This window comes from Neolamprologus multifasciatus, chromosome 9, assembly GCF_963576455.1.
Source record: "Neolamprologus multifasciatus chromosome 9, fNeoMul1.2, whole genome shotgun sequence".
Lineage (NCBI taxonomy): Eukaryota > Metazoa > Chordata > Actinopteri > Cichliformes > Cichlidae > Neolamprologus > Neolamprologus multifasciatus.
The window spans coordinates 18,301,960-18,323,854 of NC_140447.1; the positions used below are offsets into that span (position 1 = coordinate 18,301,960).

Consider the following 21,895-nt stretch of genomic DNA (forward strand, 5'->3'; position numbering starts at 1 on the left):
TCCTCAGATATAAACTAACCAGTAATAATGATAAAGTATCTCACATTGACCCTAAATCACCGACAGGGGGGCATTTTTTGCCGCCTAATGAAAAGGATTCGCCACCTTTCCTAGCAGCACTTCATTTCCCGTCATGCTCCACTGTTTGAAGCGGTATCCGTGGAAACGGCACAGGAAGTGGCGCGCAACTGTTGAAAAATGTCTTACAACAAACCGAAGAGGTGGTTTTGATGCCATTATTTGTCACCAGCCTTTAAAACGGCGTCTAAAGACAGCTTGGTGGGCGTTTCTCTTTATTAAGCGGAGCTCCACGTTGTAAAAAGTACGTTTTTTCAGTTTTAACTTGCCTTTTAGCCTAAGATAGCTCGGCCGTACATCCTAGTTTAGTGAAAGTTACAGAAGCTTCGCCATGGGAGTGAGAGTTAACAGCTAGCTTGTTGTTATATACTAGACACTTTTGGTAAATGAAACGTGTGCAGCCTTAACGAAGTCTCCTTGTCGTATTGTTTGTGAGCAGATGTCGTTTGTGAGAGTGGGGCGTCCACAGCAGCACGCCAAAGGAAAAAGGCCTGTTCGCTCCAAGAAGGCAGCAGCTCAAAGAAGAGAGTGGGTGGTGAGTATTGACAGCTGAACAAATACTAGAGACCTATGAAGGCCAGTCACAACTAAGCAGGCAGTCTTGTACTTGTACATATTTCTGTGCAATTAGAAGACAGTCTACTCTTGCTTGCTGTGAATCTTCTCTACCATAATCTGAAATAGAAAGGTATGAGGAGAGATTATTTGTTTTCTAGAGGTTACTCAGATCATCAGGGAATCAAATTTCTTGCTAAACTAAAGAAACATGTTCATGGTGTAAAAAAACAAACATTCAAGCTAACCTTTTATAAGTTCCTTTATTTAGCCTGTCTAACTTCTCAGCATTTTGGTTTCAGAGCACTGTCAACGACCTCTCTGTGCACAAGCTGACACCTGCGGAGCTGGTAAGGTGCAAGAACATTTGCACTTTTTATTTTTTAAGTGTTATTCACTGTACCTTGGTCTCACGATTGTCTGATTGTTCTGCTGGTTCAGAGTCATCGGCATGAGATCCACAAGTCTCACAACAAAGCAGCAGCTCAGTGGGAGCTGAAAGAGAAAGCCCTGAAACTACGTCTCAGGCATGCAGGGAGCCCTGCACCCCTGGACCAGGCCAGTCTCAGCATCATCAGGGAGGTAAGTACAGTGCTCTGTTCCTGATTTTTCAGTTTCAGCCCCCCCCCCCCATAAGGTTATTTTAGAGTTAATTCATGATTAAAAAAGAGGGGCACTTACTTTTTAGGTAATGATAGGTTTGGCTTTTTTCCCTTTAATAAATGAAACCGTAATTTTAAAGCAGCATTTTTTATTTACTTGGGTTTTCTGTGACAAATATGTAAAAAAAAAAAAAAACAATACTAAGAAATCAGCCAAAGCCTTTTTCACAGCATTGCATGTGTATCTGTATCTTTTTAGTGGCGCTTACGGTGTTGAGTTAAACTCAGTTGTGTGGCGTTGCTGCAGGTTTTCTCTGATCAGCTGCTGCTGCAGGATGTGTTGGCCCGTTCTGACAAAGCCCTGGCTGTGGTCAAAGACCTGTTTGGAGATGCTCCACGCAGGCACACCGGTATCTGGCAACTTGTTTTGTGTGCAGATAAACAGATGCAGTGACTAGATAGAATAACTTCTTGTCCATTGCTTTATGTCATGGAGATACCTGATTGTTGAACATTGGGTGTTTCTCCCAGTATTTTCATTTTGAAGAGCCACAAATTCTCTCTGGTGGTTGCATAAGTATTGCTTCATGTCTAAATGTTTTTCCTCAGGACACCCGAGAGTGACTGTGGCTCCAAACTGTGACTCTGACTCAGAACTGCCTGTTCTTCAAAGACCAGATCGTCCAACTCATCTGTCTCTCCTCAGCCAGTCAATGATGGATCAAGAGGTGTGTGTGCGTGTTATTGAGACTGTCATTATTAGCTTCATAATACAGCATGTGCAATGTATAATCTAAAGAACAACAACTATGCTTATTAGTTTATTGTAATTCTTTTAATGATCTAAACCCTATATTTAACAGAAAACACTCCAGAGGTAACATATTGAATGCTTACACTGATAAAAAAAAAAGTGTATTTTTAAATACTACACACTGTTTTGAGTTTTTATTTGCATTTTACACAATTACAATGATTTATTTCAGGCTCTTAATGAACTGGAAGCTTCAGAGGACGACCACAGAGATGATGATGCCCGTCCTTCTACCAGTTCAGAGTATCATGTAATCCGAAGGTGCTAATCCCTGCTAACTGTTATACACTACAACAGTGACAGAGATGCTGCTGTCACTATTAGATTGCTCATAACACTTTTATTTGCAGGGTCAATGTACAAAAAATGAAGGCGCAGCCTCGGGCTAGAGTGTCACAGCAACACAAAGGTCATCATCACATCCATCACCATGGAGACAAGGATAATAGTCCCGTGACACCCTGTACATCAGACAGGGCACCAGCTCAGACAGGTAAGATAAACAGATAATCAGAAGGTCTTAGTGCCATTAGAAGTGTGTTATATTTATTTTAGGTAGTGATCAAGAAATCATTTATTATATATCTGGCATTAGAAGTGAACATAAACACCTATCTAATGTCATTTCAGCTCTCAATGCCACCGTGGCTGTTCAGCGTGTTCGGTCCAGACAGAGTCAGTCGGAGGACGCCAGAGAGGAAACATCAGTCCTGGTTTCTCAGGTTCTTAATTCTGAACCGCCTCAGAGCAAGTCAGGTAATATCTGCAAGGGATGGATTTTCTCCAAAATGAAATACTCTGTTTGAAGATGAGAACATGTCAGAAAATTGATGTTGTTCTTCTTTTATATGCTGAACAGACTGGATCAGTAATCACACCAGCAGAGGCAGGAAGTGTGTTTCCCAGGGTTCAGAGCTGGACGGCTCCTCTGTTGCCTCTCTCAGCGGGGATCACTCCAGTTTGGGGCTGCTGCAGGCCATGTTGGGTCAGGTGGAGTCGGATTTGGACGCACTGAGCCCTGATACAGCACCAACATCTGCACAGAGTCCCAAAAAGCACAGAACACAAAGCCTTACTGGATTTTCTGTGGCCTTGGTCTCTACACTGGGACGTTTGGTGCACCTCCTTAAAAAGGTACTGCCGGATATCAAAAAAGGTTTTGTCACACAAGCTTGTGGAGATTATTATTCAAACGAAAGATAATCCATGCAGGCTTTACTCACATAAACAAAAAATAAGAGCATGGTACCATTGTCACTGCATCTTTTAGTTCATAGGATATAGGATACATTCATTTCTTATTAAATGTTTGTTTTATTTAAAAAGTCATGTCATCGATGGGGATGCAAGAAGACACAAATTCCTAGTTTTAAATCTTTACATAGCAGCAAAAGCACATTTTAGAAATGCTTGATTTGTAAAATGTTTGTTACTATTACTGATTTAGCATCACTAATGCTGAAAGTCTTGTGTAAATATGCTGAAGCTTTTTCAGGGGTCTTCACATTTGTAAATAAATAGAACCAGTTTTTAAATTTTAGGGCAGGTTTGCTTTGATGCAAATATTTGCAGTCTGCTATATGTGTTTAAATCACTGTCTGCCTGTAATGTGTTAGAGGGAAGATGAAGCTCAGAAGGAGGCACAGGAGAGGAGAAAACTGGAGGAGGAGCTGAAAGAGCAGCAGAGGCTCATTGATGCTCTCACTGCTGAAACCATGACTCTAAGAGAGGAGACTACAGCCGTGCAGGTGAGACTGGGCTTAGGTTATTGTTACTCCAGCTATGCTGATAAATCATGAGTTGGTGACGATGTGCCTCTCAGGCAGGGTTACAGCAGCGGATGGCAGAGCTGGAGCGGAAGTTGGACACAGTGGTGTTGGCAATGGGAGGGCTCGGACTGCTGAGTGAACACAGTGGCCAAACCCCACACTCTGAGGTTAAAGTTGCAGGTTTGTGCAGTCTGTCTGTGTATATTCTGTCCAGAGGAATTTGGTAAATGGTGAAAATGTTTTATATTTTGGTGAACTGTTGGTATACAGGCTGTCAGTCTGCGACGGGTGCTGAGCGAGTACCTGTTTCTTCTGCTGTCCTCCTCTCACCACCTCAACAGCGGGACCACTTTCAGCATGTTCCTGGTAACTTTCTCACTTCCAAAATTATTATCTGATTTCAAATATTCAGCACAGAAATGATTCACCTTGAGGCGGCTAATTTTTGTTTCTCGTTCTTCCACAGCAACTTATCCTGCGCCACCGCACCAGCAGCTTCCTGCTGTGGATCTCCTGCGCTCCTATGGGGACCTCCGCGCTCACAGCTCAGACTCTAGTCTCAGCAGTCTGCCCCTAGTTCAGCTTCCCTCTGCTTCCTCGCTATCGCTGACCTCTGACCCTCTTCGCTCACAGAGGTCTCCGGGCACAGTGCTAGCTGAGATTGCTCAGCTGAGCAGAGAGACCGATCTTATCAGGGCTCAACTCAACCAGGCAAAGGGCCTCGGGTCAGGGGTCAGAGAATCGTTCGACAGTGGCAATGAGAGAAGAGGGTCGAGCTGCAGCAGCACCGGGAGAGTAACACCTCAGAGTGCTGCAGAGAGCTGGATGTCTGGGTCCAGCTGTAAAGAGAGGCGGAGCCAGCATGTGTGGACTCCTGAAGAACAACAGCTGACTCAACAGGTGAGATTTAAGGGGTTGTTTGAAGCTCTCTGAGAGCAGCTCACCTTTTAGAGGTGGAGTAGTGGCTCCCCTGATCCTCCCTTCATAGTGTGATGGGACAGGTGTGTCGAGGAATGAACTGCGCTGAGCCTTTAGGTGGCCTCCTCATTCAGATTTAGTAATGATTCACATGCAGTGTGTGTCTCGTTTTTTGTTGGGTTTTTTTTTTTGCTTAGGCAACATCACCCAACACTTTCAGTGCAAACAGCGTGGAGCAACGCCTCCTGGAGCTGAACAGGCAGAGCGCTGCAGCCCGAGGTCGACTGCTGGAAATAATCGAGCAACAGAAGCAAAGTGTTTCAGCCAGAGTCTCTCCCTCTGTCTCCCCGATCCCGGCTTCTGCCTTCAGCCCGAATCCAGAATCCAGTGGGTAAAAGCAACATGTCGCTGTCTGTCTGGAGCACACATGACAGTTTAAAATCATTACGCCTCATCTTTTGCAGCCGAACGCCTGGAGGCATTAGAGCTGCTGCCTGAGCAGGAGCTCCGGTCACACAGTGGTGGCGGTGAGGGTGAGAGGAGGTGAGTATCTGGGCTCAGAGACGGATGTTACGACAAAGAACAGCAAGGTTCTTTTTCCCATTTCTTTTCCAGCACCTTAAACAGACACAAAGTGATGATGTCAGGAAGAAGAACTGACTGACTGAAGATCACATGATGTAGATGATTAATTATCTTTGCTGCAGGTTTGCTGGCTCTAATGCATCTTCTTACAGTTTTGAAAGAGAAACCAGGGATGGCAAAACACAGGTACACAAACACACACACACACACACACACACACACACACACACACACACACACACACACTGTGCATTATTTACATGTCGTTGCTTGGATTTGAAAAAAAACTTTCTTTATTGTCAATAGATGGACAAGGAGAGAGCTCGAGAAGGTTGGTTTGCATTGTCTGCTCACATGAGGTGACAAGAAGGACAACCCAGCATACCTGAAGATTTTTATTACACGGAGTGTTCTTACTATTTTTTATCTGTTATTAATGATTGAATTAAAATTTTTTGACTTTTATACATTGTTTTTTGTCTTCACTGTGACAAGTTTCTTTCTCCATTTGACGGACGTGACCCACATTTCCAATTTATTGGAATGAACTTCTGTTTGCCATTTCTTTGAGTTTTCCTCACAGTGTTACATCTGAGTACTTAGAAAACCCTACAGCTGAGTAATGTGTGAGCAGATGCAATTAATTTTTAATCTGCCTTCATTCAGTCTTACTTACTTGACTATATGGAAGTTTGATTTGTGGTGGAGCTGTAATCTGCAAATACATACAGTCTTCATCTCCACCTGTTCATTTATTTTTGAGGCTGTTCATTGGTTTCCTTGAGTGCCTTGCAAAAGGTGCTTACACCTTTGGTTCGGTGGTTATGTTATTCATACTGCACACAGGTACTCTCTAGTATAATATGTATATGCAGTGTTTCCTTTTACAGTATACTGAAATGATCGTCCTTCCAGGAAATCTGAACCATCAGACACTTAATACCCTTTGATTTTCTTTCTGCGCCCATTTGAAAGTTTGAACATTTCCAGTTTAGAAATATCTCTATTTATAGAAAGAAAACTAAACTAAAATCAGGCTTTATTTGACAAGCATATGCTGGCACTTCTCCTGCTTCTTTCTTTCGTGTTTCTATCAGATGAGACAAATGCATGTTTTTTTAAAGTATTTGAGGCAGTGTATCACGTTAAGAGGGAAAAAAAGAAGGCAATTTGAGCCCTTTTTGGGAATTGTTCCCTTTGGAGGTGATTGTTGGTCTACTACTGAGTTCGTCATCACAAAGAGTTTTGGGTGAAACCACTGAGAGACCTTACCCCACCCTATCATGTGATCTATTTAGGGTACCCGAGGCAAGATGAGTGACAGCTGCTGTGGAAAGCCACCATCTCTGTCCAGTGATGGTCATTTAGTGGACATAAATGGCCTCTTTTAGATCTCTTTCAAACCATCTGTCTTCTCTGTCCAAAATGTGAACATTGGCATCCATGAAAGAGTGAAATTTAGATGCAGACACCCTCCCATGATGCCAGTGGTTTTACTTGGAACCCCTGTTGGTAATGACACATGCGGTTTTACAAACCTTAGCTCATGATTAATAGTAGGTAGGTCAGCTACCACCTCCATAGCTGGGACTCTCCCCCTTTTTGTTTTTCAAGTTGAAGAAACCTCTTGGATGAGAAGTGAAATGTTTTAAAGGAGTCAGGCTGCCTTTTTTTTCAAGGTCTTAAGACAACCATGACCTGATTGACTAGGAACCTACACAGACACGGAGTCAGCATGTCTTGTAGATTTCAAACGACATGCAGATAATATAACGACTGTATCCAGTCTTTGTTTATCTTGGGTCTGTGTTTGAGTCCTTCCTGGCAGATAGAACAGTTCATTTTACCTGAGATTTACTGCTTAAAGAACATATGATAAAACACTAAATGGATCTAGGCAATCAAGATTTGAGACTTGCAACATAAGAAAATGTAATTTTTCAGAAGCTGACCACGCTGCAGCTGTCAGCCAGCGACCAGGACAGCGAGCCGGGCGAGCTCATCTACCATGTCACCAAACAGACGAGCCTGGGACACCTCGAGCATGCTGCCAGTCCAGGTAGACCAGACCTATATGCCAGTGTTTTTAGAAAGGACACAAAAGTAAAGATGAACGCCAAACTAAACCAAACCAAACTTTTCCCACCGCTTGGTGAGTAGTTGGCATCCTACATGCAAACTGCAGATGACTATGGCAATCTGATTGCAACCAAAGCAATCACAATTATGTTTTTGGTGCAGCAGACCCTGATTTCACCTGGCAACCACCACAAACCAGTGGCTTTACCCCCAAAGTTGCCAGGGGTGTGCAGCGCTGTGGTCCATTGATCACCTCTCCGGTTTGAGCCTGTCCAAAGACATGCTTGTCAATTGGTGATTCTAAAGTGCCTGTTGGTGTGATGGAAGTATTTAAAAAAGTGACGGCAGGGTGTGGAGACGGGAGCTGAGCCGAGGAAGCCTTCATGCATCAAATACCAAGAAAGTCAGGGGAACACCGGGGAGGACAACAACAAAACTAAAACAGGGAGCTAAGAACTTAATCACAAAAACTTGACTTCACTACCGTATGTTTTCAATGTTTTTGTCACTTTTTACATAATCAAAGTCAAAGTAATGTCAGTACTTCCAAGCTTTAAACCCTGCATGGTCGTACTCTCTCCTGCACTCCATATTATCCTTTGTTGATCTACACACGTCTGTTGCTGCCACGGACGTCGCACGCTCGTACGTCATTGTCATGAGACACTCTGGCGAAGAAAATGACGAGGATTAGTAACGCAGTAATGTAGCCTGCTTACAGGAAAGTAACAGTAATCTAATTACCTTTTTTGCAATAGTAATCCCTTACTTTACTTGTTACTTGAAAAAAGTAATCAGACTATGCGTGTTGTCCATCTCTGGTCCACATACAGAAAGTATCATAGAAAGATTTAAGGTATCGTGCCACATTTGACCTCTGACCTCTTGTTCATGGTTAATAAATTAAGAGTCAAAGTGAAAGACAAATTTGAAACTTTGTTACTTACTACCGTTGTTTGGAATATATGGGAATATAGGGAATTATATATTTTTATTTAAAGAAAGGACTCACATGTTTTCATTTCTAGTCTTTAAAACCTGTCTCTACCCATCTAGTATTAATTCCTTCTGGGATACAAGTATGTATATTATGCACACACACAAACACACATGCAGCTATTACCCATTTATTGTTTTTATACCTAAGATCAATTATTGTTGAATGAAGACATTTTTCAAACACATGTAAAATGTGGCCAATTGTGTTTATTGGGTAAAGGAAAAGGTAGAAGGGGGAAAAGGGGGGATAGAAAGAAGGAAAGAAAGGGGAGAGAAAACCCCAACAATCCCCTCTGAGCAAGCACCAGGCGACAGTGGATAGGAAAAACTCCTTTAAAGTGAAAGGAACCTAAAGGAGAAACCTATGGCAGAACCAGGCTCAGGAGGGGGCAGTCAACTGCCAGAACTGGTTGGGGGGTGAGGGTGAAAAAAGAAAAAGGAGGGAGGGGGAGGGGAAGGGGAAGGGGGAAAAGGGAGGATAGAAAGAAGGAAAGAAAGGGGAGAGAAAACCCCAACAATCCCCTCTGAGCAAGCACCAGGCGACAGTGGATAGGAAAAACTCCTTTAAAGTGAAAGGAACCTAAAGGAGAAACCAATGGCAGAACCAGGCTCAGGAGGGGGCAGTCAACTGCCGGGACTGGTCGGGGGGTGAGGGTGAAAAAAGAAAAAGGAGGGAGGGGAAGGGGAACGGGGAAAATGAAGATGGAATAGAGGTGGAGGAAGACGAGGTTACATCAGGTGAGAAGCAGCAGTGTCTCTCCTCCAGAACCAGAAGAAGCGTTTTTTCTTCTTTTTCAGATACTCTTCCACGAGCACCTTTTTCTCAATGATGAGGGTTTTCAGCTCATCCATTGTTTCTTTGTTTTCTTTCTCAAGTTTGTTGCATCTTTTCACCATGTCTTCTAATTGTTCTTGTTTTTCTTTAAGATGGTCTTTCAGTTCTTTAACTGCTGCCTCCTCTATTTGCTTTGCCTTGTGCACATTCGTGTGCATTTCTTCCAGCTGCTGGTTTCTCTTCTGGATATCTTGAAGTCTACACTGCAGGTCTTTATGTGTTTTCTGTTGTTCTTGCTTTTGCGCCTGGATTTCAGTGTTTTTGTGCTTCAAGGTCTTAGAAAGTTCTTCAAGTTCTGTATTTTTTCTCAGCATTTCATTGATGCTACTCTGCATCGCTGAGCATTGATTTTCCAGTTTTTTCTTTTCTCCTTCCAGTACAGTTGTTTTGTACTTCGTTTCATTATACAATTCTTGGAGTTCTTCCTTTTTCCTCTGGAGAACAAGTTTTTCTTCTTCCTGTTGTATTTTCTGTTGGTCTTTTTCTTGAAGCAGCTCATTATTTCCGTGCACTTTTTTATCGAGCCTGATTTGGAGCGATCTGTGTTTTTCCTCCATCTCGTCAAGCTTGGAGTCCATTTCCTTCTGTTTCATTTCCATTTGCTTCTTGTTTTGAAGCAACTGTTGATTTTTGTGCAGAGTTTTGTCATGCTTCACCTGCAGAGCTTTGTATTTTTCCTCCATGGCTTGGAGTTTGCTCTGCAGGTGTCTCTGCTCTACAGGCTCTTGTTTCTTGTCTTGGAGGAACTCTTTATTTCTCTCCAGAGCTTCATCAAGAATTACTTGCAAGCCTTCATTGTGTTTCTCGATGTTCCTCAGCTTGCACTCCATTTCTTCCTGTTGTATTTTCTGTTGGTCTTTCTCATGAAGCAACTCTTTATTTTTGAGAAGTGTTTCCTCAAGAGTTATTTGGAGCATTTTGCATTTTTCCTCCAAGACTTCAAACTTGCGGTCCGTTTCTTTCTCGAGCATTTCTTGTTGCTCTCTCTCTTGAATGAACTCTTTATTTCTGTGCATTTTTTTATCGAGCCTGATTTGGAGTAATCTGTGTTTTTCCTCCATCTCGTCAAGCTTGGAGTCCATTTCTTTCAGTTTCATTTCCATTTGCTTCTTGTCTTGAAGCAACTGTTGATTTTTGTGCAGAGTTTTGTCATGCTTCACCTGCAGAGCTTTGTGTTTTTCCTCCATGGCTTGGAGTTTGTTCTGCAGGTCGCTCTGCTCTACGGGCTCTTGTTTCTTGTCTTGGAGGATCTCCTTATTTCTTTCCAGAGCTTCATCAAGCATAACCTGCAATCCTTCATTTTGTTTCTCGATGTTCCTCAGCTTGCAATCCATTTCTTCCTTTTGTATTTTCTGTTGGTCTTTCTTGTGAAGGAACTCTTTATTTCTTTCCAGTGCTTCATCAAGCATTACTTGCAAGCCTTCATTCTGTGTCTTGATGTTCTTCAGCTTGCAATCCATTTCTTCCTTTTGTATTTTTTGTTGGTCTTTCTCGTGAAGGATCTCTTTATTTCTCTCCAGAGCTTCATCAAGCATTACTTGCAAGCCTTCATTTTGTTTCTCGATGTTCCTCAGCTTGCAATCCATTTCTTCCTGATGTATTTTCTGTTGGTCTTTCTCGTGAAGCATCTCTTTATTTTTGAGCAGTGTTTCCTCAAGAGTTATTTGGAGCATTTTGCATTTTTCCTCTAAGACTTCAAACTTGCGGTCCGTTTCTTTCTCGAGCATTTCTTGTTGCTCTCTCTCTTGAATGAACTCTTTATTTCTGTGCACTGTTTTATCGAGCCTGATTTGGAGCAATCTGTGTTTTTCCTCCATCTCGTCAACATTGGAGTCCATTTCTTTCAGTTTCATTTCCATTTGCTTCTTGTCTTGAAGCAACTGTTGATTTTTGTGCAGAGTTTTATCATGTTTCACCTGCAGCGCTTTGTATTTTTCCTCCATGGCTTGGAGTTTGCTCTGCATGTCTCTCTGCTGTGTGGACTGTTGTTTCTCTTCTTGGTGGATTTCTTTCAGTTTTTCCAGAGCTTCGTCAAGCTTCTCTTGGAGCTCCTGATTCTTCTTGAGCATGTTTTCCTGTTTTATGTTCTCTTTTTTCTCCTTTTGGAGCAGATCTTTATTTTTTTCCAGAGCTTCATCAAGCTTCTCTTGGAGCTCCTGATTCTTCTTGACCATGTTTTCCTGTTTTATGCTCTCCTTTTTCTCCTTTTGGAGCAGATCTTTATTTTTTTCCAGAGCTTCGTCAAGCTTTTCTTGGAGCTCCTGATTCTTCTTGAGCATTTTATCCCCTTTAATGCTCTCTTTTTTCTCCTTTTGGAGCAGATCTTTATTTTTTTCCAGAGCTCCATCAAGCTTTTCTTGGAGCTCCTGATTCTTCTTGAGCATTTTATCCTGTTTTATGCTCTCCCTTTTCTCCTTTTGGAGCAGATCTTTATTTTTTTCCAGAGCTTCGTCAAGCTTTTCTTGGAGCTCCTGATTCTTCTCATCTTGGAGATCCCTTTGTGTCTCCTCAATAATACCCTGTTTTTCATGAAGCTGGTAGGATAATTCTTCTAATTTAGCGCTCTTTCTCTCATTTTCTTCCGTCAGGATCTTAATCTTCTCTCTGTTCATGAGATTTTCTTTCTCCATTTCTTCCAATCGCTTTTCCTCTAATTCTACCTGTTCATCCCAAGGAAGAGAGCTGATATAAGGGTCTAGGGACTCATACCATGGAATAGAGCTGGGGTCAGATTCTTGTCTTTCTTGCTGTTTCTGAGACATGTTGGAGTCTGTATACCGTGAGTACGGAAAGGATCCAAATGTTTGAAAATGCTTTACTGGTGAACGTTTGAATGCTGCTAACACAAGTGCTGCAAATAACGGACTAAAAGTTGTACATCCTCACCCCTACTTAAGGATTCATGAGGATCAAAGGATCAAAGCTTTAGAAGCCTGTGACATCAGAATTCCATAAGCCAATGAGGTTGTCACATGACATTTTTGAATGAGGTCATATTTTTGTATGAATTTTTTTTAAATACCATCAACATTCCGTAAGCCAATGAGGTTCTTACATGACTTATAAATGAGGATAATTTCTTTACTTTCTAAAATTACCAATAAAATATTATTGCAATAACATACAAAGTGAGTAAAGAAAGTAAGTAAAAGTACAGTTTTATTTATACAGCACCTTTCAAGACAAATTAATTTTGTTTGCGTTGTATTGGTAACTCGTTGAAGTGTTACTGGGTATCATAACCAGACAGTTTGCACATACAGTGAGTGAAAGCATTGGGTGGACTGAATCAGGCTAAATTAAATCGATAGAACTGAGTGGAGTTCTATCAATTGTATTGATCAGAGAGTTAGAACAACAACTAAAAGAAACTTTGATTAATCTGAAAGGAACTAATATAGGTATACTGGTAGCTGATACAAATCAGGATTTAAAACCATTTTTGGCTTGTTTTTCTGTTTGACTCCTTGTTTTATTCAATATTACAATTTATATGATAGTATTATGGGTTTGTTAAACTGTTCCATGTGAAAATATTGGGAAATGAAATATCACAGCTGGAACTCAATGAAAGTGTAAATTCAGAAGAAGTTTTGGCCTTTTCCTCATTAATGCACATCATAGATAACTATGTAATGTGTCTGTTGCACACTTTGTATGTCAGGAATAACCACAAATGTGTTGTCTTACAAACGGCTGTATCAGGTCTTTGCATCCACAATAAGTGAGGATAACAAAACTCCTGGAAAGCAAAAAAAAATCTGGTTCTTGTTTTTAAGACAGTCACCTTTAGTTTCACGCTGAGTGATGCTGGATTGTTGCAGACAAACCTGATTATGTTTCCCACTGGGTTTTATACTTCAGAGGCAACACAGAGTAAAGAGAAGCATTGTTATTTCAGTTTAACTTTAGTCTCAGTTTAGTTTTATCCCCTTGTAAATTTGATAAGAGCCAAATTGAGGAAACAAACTCAGTGTGTGGCCAGAAAATGCCATAGTGGCTTACAAACACATGTCACAACAAAATATGAAGGATAAGACAACACACGTATAACGGAAAGAGACTCCACGACCTTGCCATGGTGCCATGAACGCCCAGGTTTGCAAATACAATAACTTGAAAACGAAGCAATGTTGTATTTTCAAATTGATACCATAGATACATCTAGCACAAGACTCGAAAAAGTTTGAATCTTCGTGACCTTGACCTCAAGGTCTGATGCCAAGTCTTGTCTCTGGAGATTGAGGTGATGCAGGATTTTGAAATTTATTCTATATGTGCAACTACTAAGAGGCTGAAGGATAACACTGATATTTTTATATTTTCATGGAGCTGCTCTCAAAGCTTTGTCATCTCACCTCAGTTCCTATAATTTAGTCCTGGTCCTGCATCACAGTGTGTGGTGTGGAATAACACTGTGATAGTGTCAGAAATTTAGCTTGATCATCTGAGCGTAGCTGCTGCTGCTACTAGTCAGCAAACCGAAATGCAGCATGTAGTGATGCACTGACGCAGGCATTTGATTTGGTATTGGACACACTGCACTCATAAAACCTGGTGTCCTTCGCATATTTATTAAATCCAGGTCTCACAGTCTGGTGATAATAAATTCTGTAGAAATTGAGTAGGCATTTAGGAAACAAATATTATTAAACTATTTGTGATGTTTAATAGTCGTAAAGTGAGAACAGCGGACGCTGAAGAGAACTTTTTCTAATTTATTACCTTTAATTGGACCCCAGCAGAGGGCTGAAACATCAGGATAATTCAGATGTGTTTAAATGAGCTGCGTGTTTGCTTAGCAGAACTCTCTTTGAGCAAATTGTGTTTTAAAAAGTGGCAGCACATCCTGCTCTGCCTGAATATTCTCCAGCAGAGTAAATGTGTCTGTGTGAAGTGCGAAGAAGAAGCTCCATCACTGTTTGTTCCGAAATTAGCCACTCTACCTCCACCTGCTGGCTTGCACATCTCATCGCAATGCAGCGCTCAGGTTTGATTGGTAGGCACTGAAAATATGTCACGATTCATTTATTCTCGGCCTGTGATGTGTTTGCGCTGCAGGTAATTAAGTCCTGGGTGTTTCAACATTGAGCCAAATGATCATACTGTTACACTCCTGTATATTCTCCTGAATGCTGGAGGGGAAAGCAAAACCTGACCATTACCAATTTATCATATAGGCAGGAGACCTTTGGTCAAAGACAATTATTAATCCTTCTGAACTCATTAATATTTGGAGGTACAGCTGTGTTCTGGGATATCCTACACTTCCATGTGCAAACATGGATAGCCTGAGGTTAAGAAAGGAGCAAGAAGGTGGTCCCATGATAGTGCAGTTTTTATTATGGCCTGCAGGGGGAGGCAATTTCCAAACAATTTCTTACTGAGTTTCATTTAATACAACACTATGTTTCAGTCACTAATTGTGGTCTTTTTTTTTTAGTTATTTAGGTAGAGAGGGCCATGCCTTACAGCATCGTTACCCTGCCTCTAACTTAGGAGTGTGCAGTCAAAATGTGGAAAGTGTTCAGTGTTATAAATATCTCCCTTTTGATTCAAAGCTAAATTTCAAAGCAAACACTGAAGATGTGTGCAGAAAGGGGCCCCAGCGGCTCTTGTGTTTAAGAAGGCTTTCTTGTTTCCACGTTGATGAAACCATGATGGTTTTATTTCATCGTGCTTTTATTGAATCAGTTTTGTCCTTTTTCTTGGTGCTGTGGTTTGGATAGTTATCTGAAAAGAGTTCAGAAACTCTCTCAGATTGTTAAGTGGTCTAAGAGGCTGATTGGAGAACCACAGCTGAATTTTCCTGTACACCAGACAGTTACAGCGGTCAGCTGGTTTAATTTTTCTTGATGATCCTTTACACAGTGAGAATCGTTTTCTTCCTCCCGGACAAAGGTTTCTGGTCCCAAACTGTAAAACTACAAGGTTTAAAAAGTCACATTTGTGGATTATATGATGGCCAAAATTAGTGTTAAGTTTTGTTGTCAGTATTTTTTGCTGTACTTTTTTGTTTTCTGTTTTTCTTTAATTCACAAGAAGAAATCTACCTACTAGGACTGGGCTATATCATACCGTTCCCGGTGTTATTTTAGGCAAGGATAGGAAAATGAAATATCGCGATAGAATATGGGTAAAACGCGCATGCGCAGTGCCTATGTTTACATACGCACATGGCGGTGACGCAGAATGAGAAGAGCGAGAACGAATCGTTAAATGAAATGGATGAACCAGAATTGGTTTGTAAAAATGCTGCAACTTCAGTGGTGTGGAACTGGTTTAGCTTTTGTCTGTCAGATACACAACAAAGCACTATTTTTGGTAGAGCATGCTAGCGGGCCGTCGTTATTACCGTGTTGTTTGGAAAATACGGCACACTTAAAATCAATCCTTTGATTTTTCTGAAAATCGACAGTGCCCCTAATAATCCCGTGTGCCTTATGTATGAATTCTGGTTGTGTTTACTGACCTCGAAACGATTTTATGTGGTACACGGTGCTCGAAAATCTGTCAAATGTTTTAGTAGTACGACTTTGCTAAGTTACGATACTGCACCGCTTGATGGATTGTCGGAGCTTTACGGTTACCGTAGGCTGGAGCCTCGCGGAGTGATACGTACTGTGCTTCAACATAATATTGTGTGTGTATAACCTCTTTTTAAGTTTTGTGGATATTATGCATGCTTATGCTGAGGATATGTCGGCCAATTTCCACTGGAAATGCCTTTTGGTTAAACTGTCAGCAAGGAATTTTCACTGTTACATTTTTATATAACTTTAATGCACATAAAAAACAGCTGCTTGTTTAAGTGAAAATACATTGATGGGGTTTTTTGCACTAATAAAGTTGTGGAGTTGTAAAGTATTTTGTCTAGTGTCAATTATATCATCAGTTATATCGTTATCGCAAATTTTCAAATGTATATCGTGATAAATATTTTTGGTCATATCGCCCTGCTCTACTACCTACAGTTACAAATAAAATACCTGAACCTGAAAATGTTCAAATCAAGGATTCCCAGAACTGTAGTTCCTAACCCAGCGTCCACATAGAAGTTATTGGCAAATTGAAAAAGAAGGTTGGTTGCAAAGTGGTTTGCAGAAGAAACAGCTTAAAAAACACAACTGATATGAACTTTGTTTGTTGGATACATTGAAACTTATTTGTAATAATCATAAATGAATCATCTTTAAAATATACAAGACACACCAAAAAAAAATTTAAGCCATCGCATCGCCTTCTGTGGTGAATTTATCTCAGAAACAAATTGTTCTCAACACCAGTGGATTTATTTTTCACATGTTCCAGATGTGAAAGGTGGTGGTTTTAAACTTTGGAAAACTAATGCTGTCCATTAACAGAATAGAAAAGTTAACTACTTTTCCTTACTTTTGTTAGCTGAATCTCAATGTCGAGATGAGATACAGAGGCAAACACGTTTTTTAGTTGGCGTTGTGATGTTGGATATGTTGATTTCTGTGTTTTGAGCCAGTATTGAGGCGATGCTTCTTAACAGCTGTATTTTTGCTTTGATGGCTACATCAGGGAAGCTGAAATTGAAAAGAAAAGCTTCCTGCTCAGCTGAATCATAGTGTGACATTGTGAATGAAATACCCAGTAATGAATTCTTGCACTGTGAGAGTCCCGCTTTAAAGCAAAGATGATTTCTGTGCCGTGTCTGTCAGGCCACCAATCTGATCACCAAGAAGGAGCTGCTGACCATGAACCCGGACACAGATGATGGACAGCTGGTTTATGAAATCACCACAGAGCCAAAGCACGGCTTCCTGGAGAGCAAGCTGAAACCTGGGAACCCCATTACCACATTCACACAAGGTACCGAAGCTCTCTCTGTGGCCTTTATATTTACAGCAGTAACATTTTAACTTATTAGATTACCCATCCCTATTGACTTCTCCTCCTCAGACAGCTTCAATTCTTGTCCACAAAAAGAGTCATTTCATCAAATTTATCCAGAGAGTCTGTATTTATAGTGTTGATCCTTCTTCTTTGAAACGTTTGCAACTCTCTGTGGCATGCTAGACCAATCTGGGCCAAATCCTGATTGGCCCAAAATATTATTTTGGTTAAATATTGACTATTTAAGAGGCTGAAAATACTTATTATTTATTTTATTTTTCTTTGTGAGGCTGAAAATACTTTTAAGTTTGCCCATCATTACTGAACATGTTGTCTACAGTTTCTGCAGTTCAGCTGTTTTCAGTTAAGTTTACAAAGAATGGACAAACCTCACTGTGTTTATGTTGAACCATTTTTGCACTACATTTTTTGTACTATTTTGATACCTACAGCTCCTAAAAGTCTGAGGCACAGTTTAATGTTGGCCCCGAGAAGAGATTAAAACAGACACATAAAAAAGTGACACATAAAACAAACATTGTTCATTTCTAATTTAGTTTCATTCATTTCATCATTAACTTGCACTCACACTACTACACTGCCGTTTTAGGTTCAGGCCATTAGGTGGCACAGTGCACTTGTGGCAGGATAGTGCTAACGTGTAAGCAAGATAGAAGACTGGCATCCTTGCTGGTATCCCGTTAGGGAAGCAACACAGTAATAGGAGAATTCTGAGTAAAACCAAAGTTACTTTCCCTAGTAACTAGTTACTTTGAAAATAATGAGTAACTTGAAATAACTGATTTACTTTTGATAGAAGTAACTAGTAATGTAACTAAGTTACTAATTTAAAGTAACTTACCCAACACTGGTTACGGCTGATAGTCTCTTCTTTTTTAAAGCACATGTTTTGAGTGATCAGAGTAGGGAAAGCACGTGTGTAATTATTAGTGGTCACTGTGGGTGGGACTTAATATAAGTGAGCCATGATAACATCTGTGCTTTTTGCTTTAAGGCCTTTTAGAGTAAAGAACGAGAGTGACGCCCCTGGGATATTCAAACCAGTTTGGTGCGTGGTAGAGATTTAGTCATTGTTGATGGCCAACTTAGCCTGCGGTTTGCTCAGAGCTGAATTTTTAAATGTAATACTGCGGGCAAGATTTTTTTTGGCAGTACCACACAGGGTGGTGTTTTGGTTGGACTGTTTTTATCTGCTTTTGCTGACTTTGACTGGTGTTAGAAGAGAACAGTGTTGGTCCCGAGTTTTGATTTGTTCACAACCAAATAGTTTTTTCTTTTCCAGCACATCCCAGATTTGCCACAGTTTGGCACAAACTGGAACAAGCCACGTTACAAGAAGGGTGTTCACTCAAAAATAGTTCTATTAAACACTACAAAGGATTGAGCAGTTCTTCTGGGCCAACTTTTATAGCCTTGAAGGCCCAGGCAAACTGCTTCAGCTGACAACCCTCCCATCTCAGCTAATCATCAGCAAGATTAAGCAAGGACCTCCCTGGAAACAGGAGGCATCTGACCAGTTCGCCTCCTGGGCACCTCCCAGGGGATTTGGTTTTGCTGAGGAGGCCCGGGCAGACTCAGGACATGCTGTAGAGATTACATCTCTCAGCTGGCTTGTAAGCACCTTGGTGTACCCCTGGAAGAGGTGGCTGGGGAGAGGGAGTTGGGCTCTCTGTTTAGACTGCGAGGGGAGAGATGGGTGGATATTTTATTAAATTTGCCGTAGTGTTAGAATGATAATTTAATGGTTTCATGGGTTATGAATTGCATCCTTATGTAGTTTCAATTATTCTGTATTTGTAATATTTTTGTAATATTTTAAAAATACACAATTTTTCAAAAATATGATTTCGTTTAAGACAGTGTCACCTCCTCCTAAATACTTGGATTGTGTTGATATTTTATATTGTACTTATATTATATCATCATTTTTAATACAGTTTATGCCTTGTTAATAACATCAATGTTCAGTCATTTTATAATAACTACACTCACTTAATTTACTTATGAAGAGCTCTCTTCTTTGACCCCATCCACTCAAGTGGCAGTGCTGCTTCCTGTGCCCTAAATCAGATAGTTATAAATACATGGTTGTAAGCTGGCTTACTTCCACTTCAGGTAGTGTTTGCTGTTGGTTTTAAGGTTTCTGGGGTGACACTGAAGGAGTAAAAAGAGCACTTGAGTTTTTTTCACTCAGTCAAGAGAGCTGTGTGGGCGACGGCAGCGGTCAGCAGAGAAATCAAAAGGAGTAAATATTGCAGATAATAACAGGATGGAAGCATAAAGGCTCCGGGAACAGCAGCCGTAAACGTGGGGTCAGATGTCACGGTGGGGACGAAGGGGGAGGCGGGCAGGGCTCATTGTGAGTGGCCTGGATGAGTGAATGACGAGGTGAATGGGGATTAACCCCACCCCAGTGCCCATCAATACCCCCTCCTCCACCACAAGGCCTCGGGGAAGGTTCCCATGTGACAACCGCCTTTATCCGGGCCTCTCAGCAGTGCTCGGATCACCTCTTCAGCTCTTCACAAACATATATTCACACATGCATGCAGCAAGTTGTAGCAGGGGGATAGAGAGAGTTCAATTGCAATTAATTAGAGGGGTATTCAGTAAAAAAAAAAAAAAAAGGTGCATGCAATAAGGCTGGAACAAGAAACTGGCAAATACACATACATAGTTGAGGGGTGCATCAGGGCATGTAACTCAATTTAAATCTGCCCCCACTTCAGCTTCATGAAGGAGTTTGAAGTCATTCATAAAAACATGCACACTAAAGCTGGTGCACACACTCGTAGGGTTGGCTTTGATGTTGCCCTTAAACCACAAAGTGTTATCTAATTGTAACATGGACTCTAGAGTACAGGCACTGATTTTTTTTTAAATATAATTTTGTGTAATTATATAGATTAGATTTCTTTTCAAATGTTAAGATTGATCTCCTTTAAAAAAAAATTCTTTAGTAAGCCTATGAAAGCTTCTCCCAGTAACAGGACTTCTCAGAAGTTAAGGGAACTTTCTGTTTTTTAAAATTCTGTAAATCCCCTTAATTGTCGCAGTGTATTTAAATGGCCACTAGAGGGCAATATAGTTGTGTTGCTACGGATCATATTTGGGGAGTTTATGTTGAATTACTTCTCAAACCTTCTGACTTTTTCACAGTTTTATGAATTTAAAAAAATACAGTTGGGAAAATATTTAAAGAAGCAGAAAACTATGGTTTTATTCTTTAAAGAAATGTAATAGTAGCAAAGAATCTGTTTTTCCAACTTTCTAAACACACAAATAACAGAGGAAGAAGAATCCAATTTTCACAGTTAGTCTGTTTTGATGCAGATATTTATTTATAGTTGTGTTTAGAAAATATTATCTGAATACTTTTTACTGCTTTGTCACCCAGAGTGCTTTTAAACATGTCTCAAAGCTTATCAGCACAGCGTGACGAGGAAACTACATGTGTATGTGTGTTTGAGTGTTTGTGTGTGTGTGTGCATGTGAGTGGGTGCCCACGTGTGCAGGAAAGTACTCCACAGCTGTGCGAGGTCCTGATCTGAAGCAGGCTATTGCTTGCTGTGAAAATATTATTGCAAGTGTTTATTATTGCTTCAGTGTGAAACAGTGGGAGTGTTGTGTGTGCTGCACGGGTTGGTGGAGTACGGAGAGTGTGTGTGTGTGTGGAGGAGTAGTGGTAGGAAAGGACTGAGGGGGTAAGGGGTTGGGAGGATATTTTCCCCCCTTCTCCTCCTCCTGTGTTTCCCACCGGACAGCCCCCGGCCCGTGGCCCATTGCACCCTGGGTAATGGGGAGGCCTATTGGAGTTGATTAGTTCCGGCTGGATCCCAGATAGAGTTCTGACAGGCAGGAGAAACGAGCTCCCAGCGTGACCCTCTTCTCTTCCCCCCCCACCACACACCCCTGTCTTCGGCACAATGGGCAAAGCAGGGGAAGGACTTTTTAAACAACTGCAGCTTCACTCTCCTCCACTGCTCCCCTCCCCGGTCCAAAAACTGGGCTATTATTACCACAAAAACCACATTATACTGCTGCACAAATACAACCTTTACCACTTCTGCTAGTGACTGAGCGTGTGTGCATCCACCCCCCACCCCACCCCTTGATATCCGTCAGATCCTTTGCAGATTTTATGAATGCCATAGATGGACATGAATGTTATAGATGCAGCACGCTCAGTGTGTTGCCTGAGGAATTGGCCGCATACATCAGGATCAGCCTCGGCGCATTATTCTCCTTGACAAACCATCACGTCCACCATGCTGGACACCTGTGGCATACACTGACGTCTACTAGACGCATTCCTCAGCAGAGCAGCGGCATTCATACCCTATCCCCTCTGCAGCTTCATCCTCTTTAATTCCCACTCTTCTCCCCCCCACCATCACCAGATCCTCTCTTTCTTCTTCTCTCCTTTTCTCTCTCTTTCCCTCTTTCTCCACACATAATTGATTAAGGTCCCGTTTTCATAAATCAATTTGGGACGCACATCAGTCAGCCCTGAATAGAAGAAGAACACCCCCTCCTCCTCCTCCTCTGTGGAGCAGTATTAATCTACCTCAGCATGCCCTGCCACTCTCACTTACATACACCCACACTCAACACAGATCTGGAGAGTTTGTTTTCTTTACTCCAGGTTTTGGCCATTGCAGGTCGCCAAACATGAAATATTCAAATGTTTTCAGCAGTTTTGCAGACATTAAAACCTGGAGTAGGTAATCTGACACATGCACAGTTCCCAGCTAGACTGAACAAAGGGCTCTCTTAT

At 41.3% G+C, this 21,895-nt stretch overlaps 3 protein-coding genes across 5 annotated transcripts in view; 2 read left to right on the top strand and 1 right to left on the bottom strand.

Annotated features, from left to right (window-relative positions):
• The first annotated feature begins 137 nt into the window (after window positions 1-137).
• spice1 (spindle and centriole associated protein 1) lies at window positions 138-7,841 on the top strand. 2 transcript variants are annotated; one of them, XM_085173484.1, is made up of 18 exons: window positions 138-322; window positions 518-613; window positions 936-983; window positions 1,075-1,215; window positions 1,543-1,645; window positions 1,845-1,963; window positions 2,222-2,310; window positions 2,400-2,542; window positions 2,680-2,805; window positions 2,909-3,183; window positions 3,666-3,797; window positions 3,872-3,998; window positions 4,089-4,184; window positions 4,285-4,718; window positions 4,934-5,123; window positions 5,201-5,279; window positions 5,444-5,507; window positions 5,628-7,243. In XM_085173484.1, the coding sequence occupies exons 2-18, from the start codon at window positions 518-520 to the stop codon at window positions 5,682-5,684; spliced, it is 2,319 nt and encodes a 772-aa protein (XP_085029610.1). In that variant the 5' UTR covers window positions 138-322; the 3' UTR covers window positions 5,685-7,243. The 2 variants fall into 2 exon arrangements, with proteins under 2 accessions (XP_085029610.1, XP_085029611.1); XM_085173485.1 differs by lacking the exons at window positions 5,444-5,507; window positions 5,628-7,243 and adding an exon at window positions 7,266-7,841.
• boc (BOC cell adhesion associated, oncogene regulated) overlaps window positions 7,273-21,895 on the top strand; it is a 59,827-nt gene continuing 45,204 nt past the window's right edge. For both annotated transcript variants that reach the window (XM_085173477.1, XM_085173478.1), the window contains exons 1-2: window positions 7,273-7,380; window positions 16,923-17,073. In XM_085173477.1, the coding sequence (XP_085029603.1) occupies window positions 7,330-7,380; window positions 16,923-17,073 (202 nt within the window). In that variant the 5' untranslated portion in view covers window positions 7,273-7,329. The remainder of the gene's footprint in view (window positions 7,381-16,922; window positions 17,074-21,895) is intronic.
• LOC146511403 (uncharacterized) lies at window positions 7,751-11,996 on the bottom strand. Its single transcript, XM_085173481.1, has one exon. It carries the CDS (start codon window positions 11,994-11,996, stop codon window positions 9,129-9,131), a length of 2,868 nt encoding a protein of 955 aa, XP_085029607.1. The 3' UTR covers window positions 7,751-9,128.

Bases quoted from the DNA above. Each gene is read 5' to 3' on its own strand.
- LOC146511403 (XM_085173481.1), bottom strand. From the start codon at position 11,996: ATGTCTCAGAAACAGCAAGAAAGACAAGAATCTGACCCCAGCTCTATT.
- spice1 (XM_085173484.1), top strand. From the start codon at position 518: ATGTCGTTTGTGAGAGTGGGGCGTCCACAGCAGCACGCCAAAGGAAAA. The intron at 614-935 runs GTGAGTATTGAC...TTTTGGTTTCAG, and splicing joins CTCAAAGAAGAGAGTGGGTG to AGCACTGTCAACGACCTCTC. The intron at 4,719-4,933 runs GTGAGATTTAAG...TTTTTTGCTTAG, and splicing joins AACAACAGCTGACTCAACAG to GCAACATCACCCAACACTTT.